General features: G+C 42.5%; 1 protein-coding gene and 1 long non-coding RNA gene across 2 annotated transcripts in view; one reads left to right on the plus strand and one right to left on the minus strand.

The window, feature by feature from the left end:
• LOC113406731 overlaps nucleotides 1-6,930 on the minus strand; it is a 23,593-nt gene extending 16,663 nt beyond the window's left edge. The window contains exons 1-2 of the long non-coding RNA XR_003369851.1: nucleotides 6,840-6,930; nucleotides 1,108-1,210 (exon numbers count right to left, since the gene is read on the minus strand). This is a non-coding gene — a long non-coding RNA (uncharacterized LOC113406731). The remainder of the gene's footprint in view (nucleotides 1-1,107; nucleotides 1,211-6,839) is intronic.
• The window catches only part of IL13RA1 (interleukin 13 receptor subunit alpha 1), a 27,854-nt gene continuing 19,689 nt past the window's right edge, over nucleotides 6,846-15,010 (plus strand). Inside the window, exon 1 of the mRNA XM_024215536.2 lies at nucleotides 6,846-7,032. Within this exon, the coding sequence (XP_024071304.2) occupies nucleotides 6,939-7,032 (94 nt within the window). The 5' untranslated portion in view covers nucleotides 6,846-6,938. The remainder of the gene's footprint in view (nucleotides 7,033-15,010) is intronic.

A 15,010-nucleotide genomic window follows, 5' to 3' on the forward strand; every position in this document is an offset into this window, starting at 1 on the left:
ACTGAAATGCAGTCACCTCAGAGGAGGAAGGTGATAATTATCTGGCCAAAAATAAAAAAGGCTCAAGAGAGAAGAGGAAAAAGTTGGTGATGGACGAGGGGTAGACAGTACCCATACACAGTAAACTGCATGATGTTCAGTTTGTCCACTTTGGAAGGCTAACTTATAGAGTCAAGCATGCTGGGTTTGAAATTTGTGGTCCTGGATGTCTATCTTCTTTAACAGCTGCCGCTACTTACTCCTTGATAAAAGTCCTCCTGACATCTGATCTTGCGGTTCAGTAATATATTGTGTAACTCCCAGTTAATCTCAGCAGGACCAGGAACAAATTATTAAACAATCAATTTGTGTGCAACTAGAGGATAACAGGGGTATGAGGACTAGCCAACATAGATTTGTGAAAAACAAATCATGCCAAACCAACTTAATTATCTTCTTTGATAGGGTTACTGGCCTAGTGGCTGGAGAAGGGAGCAGGGACGATATAGCTTGATTTTAAAAGGAGTGTAAATTCCAACCAGCATCACTGGAGACTTGATTAACCTGGCTCATCCATAGCTTGATATAACTACATTATTAAAAGTGTTGTGTAAAATGAGCTGTGGCTGTTTAATCAGAAATACATATGTCAGTTCCAGTAAGAAAACTAATTCCGCAGAAGCCAGCTCAGCACAATCTTCAAGGATGTAAAGGGCTGCTATAAAGGGGATGGGTTTAATGGGTTTAATCTGCAGCAAGGAAGATTTAGGTTAGATACTAGGAGAAACTTTCTAACTATAGGGTAGTTCAACACTGGAATAGGCTTCCAAGAGAGGTTGTGGAATCCCCATCACTGGAGGTTTTTAAGAACAGGTTGAACAAATACCTGGCAGGGCTGGTCTTGGTTTACTTGGTCCTGCCTCAGCGCCGGGGGCTGGACTAGATGACCTCATGAGATCCCTTCTCGCCCTACATGTCTATGATTCCATGACCTTGGTTCTCTGTGTGATGATAGGATAGCATATCCTGTTCAGCTAAATTGCTAACTAATGTGGTGGTGACACCTAGTAATATACAAAAGCTAACGCCAGAGAATTCTAAAATCTAGTTTTCCAACAAGACCATTACCTGTTCCTGGTTCCTCCTCCTTGGAATCCATAATCCAGCACAGGAACTGGGAGCAAACTCACACCTCCGGTGACCCAGAGAGAGGACATTTCACTAAGGCTCACTAAAAGGATTATTGAAAGAGGACAGGAAAAACTAGTGGTACACGCTGCACTACAGTGAATCTTTTACTTACTGAGCCTGATTCTGCTTTTGTTTATGCCAATATAGAACTAGAATATTGTTTTTTAAAGTTAATAGCTACACCACTGTAAAACTTGTGAAAGCAGAATTAGGTCAAATGCGTACTTGTCTATAATTCCCACAACCCCAGATTACTATGCCAACCCCCCCCCCAAAATGTCTAGGTACTCCAAATGAATGATAAATAATACTAAGTCAGTTAGTGGGGGGTGCAGGCTGAGGTAGTTGACACTAATTCAGGCAGCTCCAGAGGATCATGCATGCCATACAGTGTTACTAGACCTACACTCACCAGGGAATCTCCTGAGTAAAACCAGGCAGTAGCCCAGATTAACTGGAAATACGGTATGGTTCCCCTAGAAAGGAGATGATGGCAGAAAATTGACCTCCTTCCTTGCCTGGAGAAGATTCAGTAGGGTAGTGTTTGCTTTTTTGACCGCCTCTGCACACTGCATGGACATCTTCAGAGAACTATCCATGATGACTCCAAGATCTCTTTCCTGACTTGTTGTAGCTAAATTAGCCCCCATCATAGTGTATGTATAGTTGGGGTTATTTTTCCCAATGTGCATTACTTTACATTTATCCACATTAAATTTCATTTGCCATTTTGTTGCCCAATCACTTAGTTTTGTGAGATCTTTGGTCTTAACTATCTTGAGCAGTTTAGTATCATCTGCAAACTTTGCCACCTCACTGTTTACCCCTTTCTCCAGATCATTTATGAATAAGTTGAATTGGATTGGTCCGAGGACTGACCCTTGGGGAACACCACTAGTTACCCCTCTCCATTCTGAGAATTTACCATTAATTCCTACTAGCATGTTCCATGTCTGGTTTCTATTGTGTTATTTTCTCTTACATGTCACTTATTGTAGAAACCAAATTCAGCTGCTTTCTACCAGAATACATCTTAATTGTAAAACTGGTATATTTTAAAATATAATTTACTCAGAGAGACTAGCTTTTTTGGTAGTTTTACATTTTATAAGATTGTACACCCTAAACTGTATTCTTGTCATTGAATTCAATTGTGCAATCTATTCTGTGTGAATTACAACTTTGTAACAGGGCAGTCTGTCCCTTTAGGGTATGTCTACACTGTGCGTAGACAACCATAGCTGGCCCATGCCAGCTGACTTGGGCTAAGGGGCTGCTTAATTGAGGTGTAGAAATTCCCAACCCCCCTCACAAGGTCTTAGAGCCCAGGCCTGAATGTCTACACCACAATTAAACAGCCCCTTAGCTCAAGCCCCATGAGCCCAAGTCAGCTGGCATGGGCCAGCCACCGGTTTTAAATTGCAAGGTAGACATACCCTTAAGGGTCAGGGACCTCTCAGCCAGCCCTGTTCTGGAGAGAAGCCCAGCAAGCAAGTGCCGAGAATCAGCCAACTCAGCTGTACAGAATCTAGTGATTGGGACTGATTTCCAGCTGAAGGATACAGCTCCCTAAGAGCCTTGATAAGATGTTTGTGGTAGCAGAAGGCTTGGAGAAGGTAAGTTAAAGCAGCCCCTATGAACCCATTAGGCTGGGTGAAGATGAGACCCTTGAGCTACTAAAGGGTCCCACAATCTCACTCAGGAACAGGACTGTTGCTTTTTGTTTGTGTGGTGAGGAATTAGGTGAGCTACAAACTGAACTGTGTATGGCTGATTGCTTGTTTGTCCCAGGCTAGTGATTGGGTCTACTGGCCTAAACTTCAACAAAGCACAGGAGTATGGTCGTAGCGAGTAATTCAGTGCAAGCAAGCGTGGCTCATAACTTGAAAGCCACAACAGAAAAAAACTACACGATGCATTGCTTAAGTCAGAGATTTGATCTATGAATCTACACCTTTGAAATCCACTGGAGTTTTGCTGTTGAATTGCATGGCACCAGAATAAGACCCACAGGCTATAATTTTGCATGTGTGCAAAACTCCTAGTTCCTCAAGTAAAGAGAACAAGATGGAGTCTCTAGAAAGGTGATCAATGGGTAAAATGTTTGGCTCATACAAAATTGTTCAATTTGCCTGGTTTTGTTTAAGGAAAACAACATGGCCCAATTTTGTTACCTTTATTCACCCTGATGTAGAACTTTGCTATGCATGTTAAAAAAAAGTGTTTTCAGTGGAACTATTCATGCAGTAAGGCACTACTCAGCATGAGTAAGAATGGTGGAATTTGGTCTTACAGAAACCCAAACTATTACTTTTATGAGGGTATTTAAGCCAATCCAAAATATTTTTATATTCTGAATTCTTCTTTTCAGGATGTATGCTGCCTTTGATGTGCCTGGCATTCCTGCTGGGATTTACACATTAGAGGTGGGGCTGGTAGTACCACCTATTAAAGTACTCAACACTTACCCTTATAAAAGCCTGGTTTGGGTTGCTTATAGCTTTGCCAAACTTATAGGAAGGATCCTATGGAAGCTAGAGTATGTGATCACTTAATTAAAGATTGTATCAAAATGTGTGTATATATACAAGGGAGCTGAATTAAGCCTGCACAGGCAATCTTTCTTTAACATTTCCTCCCTTTTGGGTGCTTGACTTTGCAACCTTAATAGTATTCTTTTAAAGGAGGGTGGCAGTTCCCCCCCCCCCCCATGTAATACACATTCTATCCTCCAAACTGCAAGAACGGGCTGAATTTAAAATTAATCATACGGTGATAACTGTACAATTAAATGAAATATAGCAATTGACCTTGGTCTGAAACACCTGTTGGGCTTTTTGGCCCAGGGGGGAAGGAGAACATAAAGAATATATGGAGCCAAATTCATTGCTAATGTAACTTTACTGAGGACAATACAGTAACATGGGATAAATTAAAGTCAGTGTGCCTGGGAAGAGACAACAAGAGGAAAGAAAACAAGAGAGAGAAATTAGAGTCAAAACTGAGGGAGGAGGGGGGAAGAGCTAGAAAAGCAAAACAGTCTGCCAGGAATAGTGTTTCATGGTAGTCCCACAAAAGCACCTCTGACTCCAGCAGAGCTTGTAAATATGTCCAAGAAGACTGTCAGCAGTGAGAAGGAAGGAGGCTGGGACAGGAAGTGAAGGGATCTTTTATTCCAGGAATTGGAACCACAAGAGGCAGGACAGGAGTCAACACCAAGGAGACCCAGGAATCTGAAGTCTCAGATTAGAGAGTAATGAAATCGGGAAGGGACGTGACTGCCATCCAGTACGTGGGAGAGTGGGAAAGTCTGGTATGTTGTTGGAGCAGAGAGGAATGCAACATGCTGGGAGCTGGGTTGAGAAAATAAATACAGCAAAGATCTGGGAGGCAGGACAGCGAGTCGAGGACTGGAGTAATCTGTGACGCTGTTGCTGCTCTGACAGTGAGTGAGTGGATGGAAAAAGAAAGCAGAAGTGAGAAACTATACAGTGTAGTGCTTAGTAAGGGTGGAGATTGGGAGGATGCCATAGTTCCAGAAGCTCTGCGCTAGCAGGCAGTGCCCTGTCAGAAACCTAGCAGTGAAAGCCTGACACATGTTCCAGTGTGTGTAAATTAAGCTACAGTGTTTTTATTTAGCTTGTAGTGGATACCATTTTACAGGGATTGGGAGGTTCCCTAGACCCGCTTCTTTTCTTGTCCCACAACAATTTAAAAAAAAAACTCAGGAAAAATGCAATATTAAAACAGGATATTCCACACCCTAGAAGAAAAGGGTCAGCTTCCCTTTTCCCAAAATGGCTATGAATGCTAATGAACACTTACTCAACTCCCTGGCTGAAGAGTTTTGCAAGTCAGACTACTACAGAATGTCAGTTTTACAGGTTTAGGAACAAGGAGAATTTTAGCTAATTCACTTTTAGGTCCATCAGCAGTTTAAAATTATTACCCAAAGTTTTCTATGGGCTAGACTTTTATCATTATTTGTATTGTGGTATCACCTAGCACATTGGGATGTTAGTTACTGTACAAACACAGCACAAAAAATGGTTCTTGTCCCACAGAGTTTACAATCTCCTTTAGTTCTAATCTCATGTATGTTCAAGGTGTAAATCAGGAATAACTATTGAAGTCAGTGGAATTATACTGAGGCAGTACTGGTGTAAATAGGGCCTGGGCTAGTCCTAAAAGTTAGGCTGACCTAGCTACATGACTCAGGGCTGTGAAAAATGTTGTGCCCTGAGCACCAGTTAGGTTGACCTAACTCCCAGTGTAGAACATTCCTAGGTCCACAGAAGGATTCTTCTGTCAACCTAGCTACTGCCTCTTGGAGAGATGGATTACCTACATTGATAGACAAACCCCTGCCATCAATATAGGAAGCACCTGCACTATGGTGGCACAGCTGCGGGATGGTAGCTGTTTTGCTGTAGTGGCGGTGCATATCCTAAGAATAGAATCAGGCCCTCTTACAGCAAGGGGCTTGTGACCTCTATACTTTAAAATTTCATGCCTTGAGTGCTGCAGTTAAGCCAACCTAACACAGGGTGTAGATGTGGCTAAGTCAATGGAATTCTTCTGTCATCCTAGGAACCATCTCTCTGAAAGGTAGATAACTACATTGATGATATCTAGGGTGACCAGATGTCCCGATTTTATAGGGACAGTCCCGATTTTTGGGTCTTTTTCTTATATAGGCTCCTATTACCCCTCACCCCGTCCCGATTTTTCACATTTGCTGTCTGGTCACCCTAATGATATCAGAAGCATCTACACTATGGTGCAACAGCTGCAGGGCTGTAGCTGTAGTATAGGGTCTGAACTCTGAAGCAGAGGATAGGTGTCTGTGGACAGTTAGAAAGTCTGCCTAACACCTTGCCTATACAGGAACTCTCAGGAAAGTTAATGTGAATCAGCTACAGGTGTGAAGTCATACGGTATAAGGATTAACTAGTTTATTCCTGAATGAGATTATCCATATGGTCAGTATGAGGAAAAATGTTTGTAGTACAAGGTGAGTAGTAAGGTGGGGGTGGAAAATACATGAATTTGAAGTAGTGGGTGGACAAGATAAATTCTAGGGCCAGGGCGGGGAATTATTTGGCCTAAGGGCCGCATTGGGTTTCGTAAATTGCATGGAGGGCTGGTTAGGGGAGGGGGTCGTGACCTGGCCCCCACCTCCTATCTGCCCCCCCCCAGGACTCCTGCCCCATCCAACCCCTCCATTCCCTGACAGCCCCCCTGGGACCCCTGCCCCATCCACACACTCCCGTTCCCTGTCCCCTGATCACCCCCGGACCTCCGTGCCCCATCCAACCACTCCTCTCATTCCTGATGGCCCCCTTGGGACCCCTGCCCCATCCAACCCCCCCTGCTCCCTGCCCCCTGACCGCGCTGCCGGGAGCACCGGTGGCTGGCAGCGCTACAGCCACACCGCCCGGCGGGAGCCCGGCCACGCTGCCACCGCACAGCACAGAGACCGGGTCAGGCCGGGTTCTGCAGCTGCGCTGCCCCAGGAGCTCACAGCCACGCCGCCCAGAGCCTTGCGCCGCTACATGGTGGCCGGGCGGGGGGGAAGCCCTGAGGGGGCCGGGGGCGGCGGCGCTGAGGGGGGCGGGGGGGGGCGGGCCCGCCCGGGCGGAGGCCGCTCCCTTCCCGGCTCGGGTTACCTGGGCGGGCCGCCGAGCGCCTCTTCCCGTCTGGCCCGTCCCCGCAGCGCCGGGAAGCGGGTCGGAGCGGCGGCGGCGGCGGCGCTGCCGGACGCGGACATGGGCGCTGCTGTCCCCGCCGGAGCCCGGCTCTTCCTCGCCCTGACGCTCTGCCTCGCGGCCGGGGCCGCGGAGCCCGACGGGCGGCCAGCAGGTGCGGTGCGGGGCCGGGGGGAGTGGGGGAGCCGGGCTCGGCTGGAGGGGCGCCGAGCCCTTGGCTCCTGCGGCCGGGGCCGGGGGGGAGACACGGCGGGCGAGGGGGCAGCTGGGGTGTGGGGCGGGCGGGCGGGGCCGCTGACCCCCTGCGGGGGCGGCAGCTCGCTGGTCCCGGCTATTAATGTTTAACCTGCTCCCGGGCTCGCCCCTGCGGAGACCTGCCCGCTCCCGGGCCCGGTGTGCGGGTCTTTCCCCCGCACGGCTCTTTAACGCGGCACCTCGGTTGCTTCAGGGCTGCGGCAAAGCTTTACCCCAGCACTGACCCCTCCTAGCGCAGGGGGGTTAGTCCCAGGGCAGACCCCCAAGGCAAGCGCGCGCCCAGGAGCAGGGCCATAATTCTCCCTCCTTTAAAATAAATACAGATCTTACCACCTGGCCACCCGTTCCTAATCCCTTCATCCCGCCAACGCCAAGTGTGTGGTCACTGTGGTCCTGCACACGTTTACTGCCGCAAGTGTTTTTGCTCCTGTACAACCCTTTGTAAAGACAGGAGGTAGTTGCTGTTTGCAGGATTAGTCACTGTGTTTCTCTCAACGTGTGATGATCATTAGATTGCACCTTCCGTGCAAATAACTTTGACTTTTCAGCCTAAACTGCCTAGAGATCGTGCAAATTTTGAAAGTGATGTGCAATCCACATTAGGACTTCAGAGCCACTGCTTCCTAGATCATAAAGTAGTGAGGAGAAATTTAAGATTCTGATCGTCCTTCCTTTCTGATGGCATTTGAAAAGACCCCTAACATATCTGGTGGCATTAAACTGTATCTCAAATTCCTGTGGCTGCAGCCACAACCCCCTTAAAATAAAATCATACTTTTCTAAAAATTTCATACCTGCTTCTCTTACAAGTAGCATCAAAGGTTACTAAAATTGAAAGAATTAAAGAAAAAAACGTTCATCAGTTGTGCATTTGAAAACTGCGTATTCAGCACCCCGTTCTTTACTTTGTGCATTTGATACTACTTTCTGTATAGTCAGTTTCCCATTGCTTTTTCAGAAGCAGAGGGGCTCACACAGTGACAGAGGAAACAAGCTTTTTTTAAAAATTATTTTAGTTTTTTCAAATAAATAGGAAAATACATCTGTAAACCCACAAAATCAGCAAAGAAAGATTTGAGAACAAGTGTCTGAATCTACCTCTCATTGGGGGATTTTTTTAAAGTGTCTAGAATTTCATGTTGACTGTCCCTTTAACTAAAGAAATTCAGTGGAAAAACGTTGTTAATATAATGTGACTGAAAATTTAAATGAAAATTAAACAATCTAAATTTTAAAGGATTCCCTGTTTTCATAGGATGAGTGTAAATACTGATTCAAAAGACCACATGCTTAAATGTATGTAGAGGCTACATTTGATCCCGGTGATGTTCCCTGTGTTTGCTTTTCCATCAGAATTTTTTTTCTTGTTCTTATTAACAATCTGAAAAGTGTGTGTGTGTTTGTGGTAAGTACAAAGGAATAACATTCAGGAGTAAATTTCATCATATAATTTAGTTCTAAAAAACTTAATTAGTTCTCATCTTCCGTGTGGGATGTTAGCCTTATACCTAGATTATTTTCTATACTAACTCATCTGAGTTCTGTAAATTGCTTGTAAATACGAACCTGTACGCCAAGGTGGAACCCAGCTGAAGTCATTAAAGCCTCAGATGTTAGAGAAGGATAACTTTGGTGGAGGGCAGAGGTTCAATATTTAATCAAATTTGTATTTTGTATAAATGGTGGTATTTCTGATATTGGGGAGTTAAGTATTGGAAACAAGAGTACATCAGTGAATCAATCCCTTCTACAGTTAATCTTCCTGGAGGTCTTACTGATGATATATCTTGGGCAAAAATAAAATACTTCTCTTTTCAGGTTTCTGAAATGAAAAAATCTTGGTCTTTGAACTGAGCCATTGATTTTCTTTTCCTATTATTGTAAAGTTTTTCAGCTCAAAAGAGTGCCATTTTAATTGTCTCTAAATCATTGTGCACACCCCTGGAAGAGTGGAAATAATGAATAATTATATATATTTTTTAATGTAATGTATTGTTCTCCTTAAGAGAAAGTTGGAATCCCCTCACGATTATTGATAAGTACTATCTTTGATCTACTTCTTCTTTCACTTTCATAATTACTGTTGGGCTGCCATTACCAGCTCATCTAATATTATCCATCAAACTTTCTAAAGCTATAGTAATTTCATTAAATTAGATATCTTAATGTTATCATCAAGGAGTCCGGTGGCTCCTTAAAGACTAACAGATTTACTTGGGCATAAGCTTTCACGGGTAAAAAACCTCACTTCTTCAGATGCATGGAGTGAAAATTATAGATGCAGGCGTTATATAATGACACATGAAGAGACGGGAGTTACCTCATAAGTGAAGAACCAGCTTTGACCGGGCCAATTCGATCAGAGTGGATGTAGTCCACTCCCAATAATAGATGAGGACGTGTCAATCCAGGAGAGGCAAAGCTGCTTCTGTAATGAGCCAGCCACTCCCAGTCCCTATTCAAGCCCAAATTAATGGTGTTAAGTTTGCAAATGAATTTTAGTTCTGCTGTTTCTCTTTGAAGTCTGTTTCTGAAGTTTTTTTGTTCAAGTATAGCTACTTTTAAATCTGTAGTAGAATGTCCAGGGAGATTGAAGTGTTCTCCTACTGGCTTTTGTATGTTACCATTCCTGATGTCCTTTTACGTAGGGGCTGTCTGGTTTGGCCAGTATACATGGCAGAGGGGCATTGCTGGCACATGATGGCATATATTACATTAGTAGATGTGCAGGGGAATGAGCCCCTGATGGTGTGGCTGATGTGGTTGGGTCCTCTGATGTGGTTGGGTCGCTAGAGTAGATATGGGGACAGAGTAGGCAACGAGGTTTGCTACAGGGATTGGTTCCTGGAACTAATATTAAAATACATATAGTTGGCACCCAATTTTCTATTTAATAGTATGTATTTATATCTAATCAGGTTGGTTATTTTCTACTTGATTGTTAACACTTTAGTGTGGAGTGAAGTAAAATCACATTGAATCATTAAGTTGCTAAATGAAGAAAAATTTGAGTAGAAACAGACTGTTTTGCAGAGATTGTGATTACTTTTACTTTGTATTATGGTGTTTAGCCAGAGAGAGCTATAGGGAAAGAAAGGTCATGAAAAAGGGATGGAGATCCCAGGCATGTATTTATATGTATTTTATAATTTAGATCCTTTCAGCTATAGCTGATCTGCATATCAAACTGAGGATGGTAATGGGGATGATGCAGAAATAAAACATCACAATGGGACTGAATTCAAAAGCAGAGGTTTCTATTAAGTAAACCATCCTGCTGTGTTATCCAATCGCTCTGCGGTTCTAAACAATCTTGCACCCATCACATGTCCTGAGATGTGGCTCCAAAATGGAAGCTTCCAAACCATACTAGTATTCGAGAGGAACGTGTTTGCTTGCCCAATTACAGTGTTTGATCATAAAGCTGTCACCCATCCCTGTGTCCTTCCCCCGACTGCCCTAACCATACCTGATCCCAAACTAGCACCCAGATTTTGGGAAAGGAACATATACTACTCAGCTTTTACCAGAAATTAAATGCACATACAAATGTAACTTAGAATTTTTTGACTATTAATGCAAGTATTTTGCATCAGAATTTAACTATGCTTTACGTGGAATAGGTCCAAATTCATGAAAGCTGAAAAGACTGTGGTAATTGCTGTTCAAACCACTGTCTGTGTGATATTTTAATAATAAAAGTATTGAGGGGGACTTCAGTAATCACTGAAGGTGTATTCTATACATGCTTTTTACATCTAAGCCATTTTCCCCCCCAGAGGCTGACATAAAAGTATGAGACCTGAAAATTACTTTTGAAGTTTATTAGGTTAAATTTGTTATGCTAATAAGACTTATTCAAGGTTTATATCTCGCAAACACAATTTCAGCTTCATGCAGTGTGAAATAGTTGTGTGTGAACCTAAAATACCTAAAATTAAGCTTTATTAAAAGGAAAGCTGTAGAATTTTAAAAAGAATGTCTATTAAAGTTCTTAGCTTGGAATTTTTTAAAGACCCCTTGGGGTGCCCCACAAAAAACATTTTATGCCTCCTGTGCTGGTTGCAGTTAATTAGGGGATTAATTCTGCAAATACTTCAAGATGTGATACTACTGTAGAAAGTCATATCGAAAGACTTAACTAGGACTACTAATTGATTTAGTGAGATCACACTCAGTAGTGAATGTTTTCAGAATAGGGCCCAACAGGGCATGTCTGCTACCTTCTTGTGGCATCCACCCTAAGCAGTGCAAAGGGAAAAGAAAGCAAACAAAATGTGGAACAGGCTCACATTTTAAGCAACAATCCGCCTGAAAGAGCCATTTTCCAATGGGGCCCCTTTCAGGGCCAGCACGGCAAACCCTAGCGCTAGGGCCGGTTCTCAAGATGATATCCCCTCGATATTGAAATACAGCAACAGCAAAGTTACAAACGCCACCTATATACAAACTTCGAAGCACGTGTAATCTTGCTTCAGGAGATGCACTCTACCACTGATGTGGAAGTTTCAGTTCCAGGCTATGCTGTCATGGCTCATCACCATTGCAGTCAGTATGGGATGACATCTTATGTTAGAGAAGAGCTGTCCTCTGTCACAGTATTAACATCTGGTCCAAATGCCATCGCAGGCAATCCAGGTGAATGAGTTTTCACTAATTATCTACAAGCCTCCATCAGCTAACTGGCCAATCTCTACTCCACCCACCTTTCCAGGTCTTTCCATTTACTGTGGTGACTTCAGTTCCCATCAGGTCTGTTGGGGTTACCCTGAAAACAACACAGATGGAGAGTGGGCATCAGTCACTGACCTATAACTCCTCTATGACCCAAGGCAACCCCCCAGCTTTCACAGTAGGAGATGGGCTACAGGCTCTTCACCCAACATCACCTTTTCATCTTCCAGGCAACTGCCTCCAGTGGTCAAAGAGCAGAAAGTACTTGAAGCTTTTCTGAAATCTCAGCATCTGCTTTCTTTGACCACCACAGACATGCAAGTTATTAACAACAAACAGTTTACAGAAGGCCTGGTGGAATTTTCAGAAAGCTTGGTGGGAGATCTTTCAAACAGATCTAGATACATTTATAAGCAAACTGGCTGAGGTTGGATAAGTGTGTATATATGCGGAAGCTATCTGTCTTGCTGACATGGATAACTCTACATCAGTGGTTCCAAACTTTAACAACCCACAAACCCCTTTCCCGAAAATATCAAATCTCGCAAACCCCCTCCTAAAAATGAATATTTCCAGGGATTTTCTCCCTTACCTGAGCATAAATTATAGACGCAGTGATCTTGGAAATAATTTGGGTTTTTTATGACATGCTTATTACCAGGGTGGATAAAAATCATGATTTAAAAAAAAAAAATCAAAACAGATTTTTTTAATTTAAATTGGATTTTTTTGATCAAATGCTTTTTGTGGAAAAAACCTATCTAAAGATAGTTTTAATTAAGATACATTATAACTCAGATATCTTATGGAATAGGGATTATAAATTCTAATTCTATAGTATGAGACAATGTATTCATGTAATGTTTAAGAAAAGTTTTGTAAATGAGTTCCAATAGTTCATGGATTGGGGACCCAATCTGATGAGGTTCCAGGGGCTTCTGTATGTATAGATTATTTAGGTTAATCTTTCTATCTACCCAATGGGACTCAGTGCTCAGTCTAGAAGATACCATGAGAGATGCTTAATTTTGCAGTTCTCAAACTGTGGATTTGTGTCTCCAGAGATAACATGCTTGTTAACAGCAAAAATGTTTTTAAATAAATAAATATATAGAGGTGAGAAATAACAGACCTCAACCCTATTGTCCCTCTGCAAATTTGTGTACACAGAGTCACTCCCTTACCTCTCTCTAAAAGTGCAAAGTTTCAAAAAGTTAAATGAATAGAAGATAGTTGGGGGCGGAATAGATCTGGACAAGGAGAAGAAGTCTGGAGATAAATGTGAGAAGGGAGGGACAGGCCGTAGAAACAAAAGTGAAACTGTTTGAGCAGCATATTCCAGAAATCTTGAAGTCTTCCTGAGTGTAGCCTTCATTGACTTGAGATCTACCATACCATTCTCTCACTAGAAGGGAAAACCCTATAATGGCAGCAGGCTGTAAAAGAGACCTGGTTTGGGAATAAGAAATATATAATAAATTCAAGAAATATATGTTTGCTGCTGATGTTTTAAAGAAAGTCACACCATTGAACTGGTGGAAGTCACTTAAGCACTTGGATTCAGAGACTGTTGAAGTGATAATCTCACTTTTAACAGCAGTAGCTTATTCTGCCGGTGTAGAAAGAATATTTTCTTCCTTTGGACTAATTCATTCCAAATTGAGAAATTGTTTGGGACCTGAAAAAGCAGGAAATCTGGAAAAGAAAAACAAGCTTATGAACAAACAGGAAAATGAAGGTGAAGATGACTGAGTTAGCTGCAAAAGCCAATATTTTAAGTTTCTCATGTTGACCTAGCAGACATAGTTGATTTATTTTTTTTAATATTTCATTTAACTATTTTAGTTAAAAACAATTTTAACAAAAACAAACCTGATTTTAAAAAACTTGAATGTTTAACTAAATTCAAAATTCATATGCTTGTTTTGTTAAAATATTATATGTTTGCTGTTGAAGAAAAAAATCCAGAATACATAACGTTGTTTTAGTTAAATAAAACAATTTAAATGTCTGTCTGGTGATGTTCTCCTCCTAATACAGCATGGCAAGAAATCCTCCAATTAACCTGTTGAATTAGAGATAGTTCACCTCCCAATGACTTCATAAATATCTGCTTCAATTACCTTTGGTAAATGAAATAACCAAACAATCATTCATTTTCAAAATGAATCACGGTTTAAAAATGTATAGTGTGTGCCTTCTAAAAATGAAACCTACATCTATCTCTGAGTTGTGAAGACTATGTATTAAGGTTATAACAACCAACAAGAATGCACTTTTATGTAGAAATCCATGATTAAATCAAGTCTTCCTGACTAGTGACTTAAATCAAATCCACCCTGCTAATTACACACTATTTATTATTTATCATTACATTATTAATTTTATTACATTATGAAAACAGCAGCACTTTTCCAAGATTTCACTTCTGTAGCTCATATCACTTGGATTAAACCTCCTGCATGTTTCATCAAGGAGTATCAGACGTGCAACAGCATGAAGGTATTTAAGAAGCCAACTCAAATAAAGAGTTCCTCCCACAAGCATTCGAGTCTTGAGCAGTCCTGGCAAACAATGCATGACTACAACAAAGCTTAAACTTGTTCTGACAGGAAGTCATGGTCACGGGGCTCAGGCTGCCAGGGACAGCTCTGTCTGCAATTACAGAATTTTTTTCTGAGAACCCCCTGATACATTTCATGAACCCCCAAGGGTTCACAAACCCCAGTTTGGGAACCACTGCTCTACATAATATCGAAGGGTCACTCAGCCAGGACCCACATGCTCTGGCCACTTCCCTTGGACAGCGGAGACTTCCAGTAAATGAGTCTAAGAGGCAGCCATGACCTTCCAGCTGAACAATTGCCTGACTAATCAACCCCTTGCAGTCTGTGGTGAGGATCACCCACTCCCTCTCCAGCCAGTTGACACTGATTTAGGGGTTAGACTGCATTGCACTTTAACATACTAGTCTCATCTAGAGTACTTAAAGAAAAAGATCATTTGCCACACTGCCTTGATCCAGAAGCTAGCAGAAACCTCCTAGGGGCAGAGGCAAATGTTTTTTACAAACCTGTCTTGGTGCTGGTATTCATTCCAGCAGAATATTGTGCAGCAGTTTGGGGCAGAAGTCAGCATATATATCTCATTCATTTAGAGCTGAATACAGCCACCTGTATCATTAGTGGTTGCTTTAGGCACAC

Source organism: Terrapene carolina, unplaced genomic scaffold, assembly GCF_002925995.2.
Source record: "Terrapene carolina triunguis isolate 2854851 unplaced genomic scaffold, T_m_triunguis-2.0 Scaffold131, whole genome shotgun sequence".
Classification (NCBI taxonomy): Eukaryota; Metazoa; Chordata; order Testudines; family Emydidae; genus Terrapene; species Terrapene triunguis.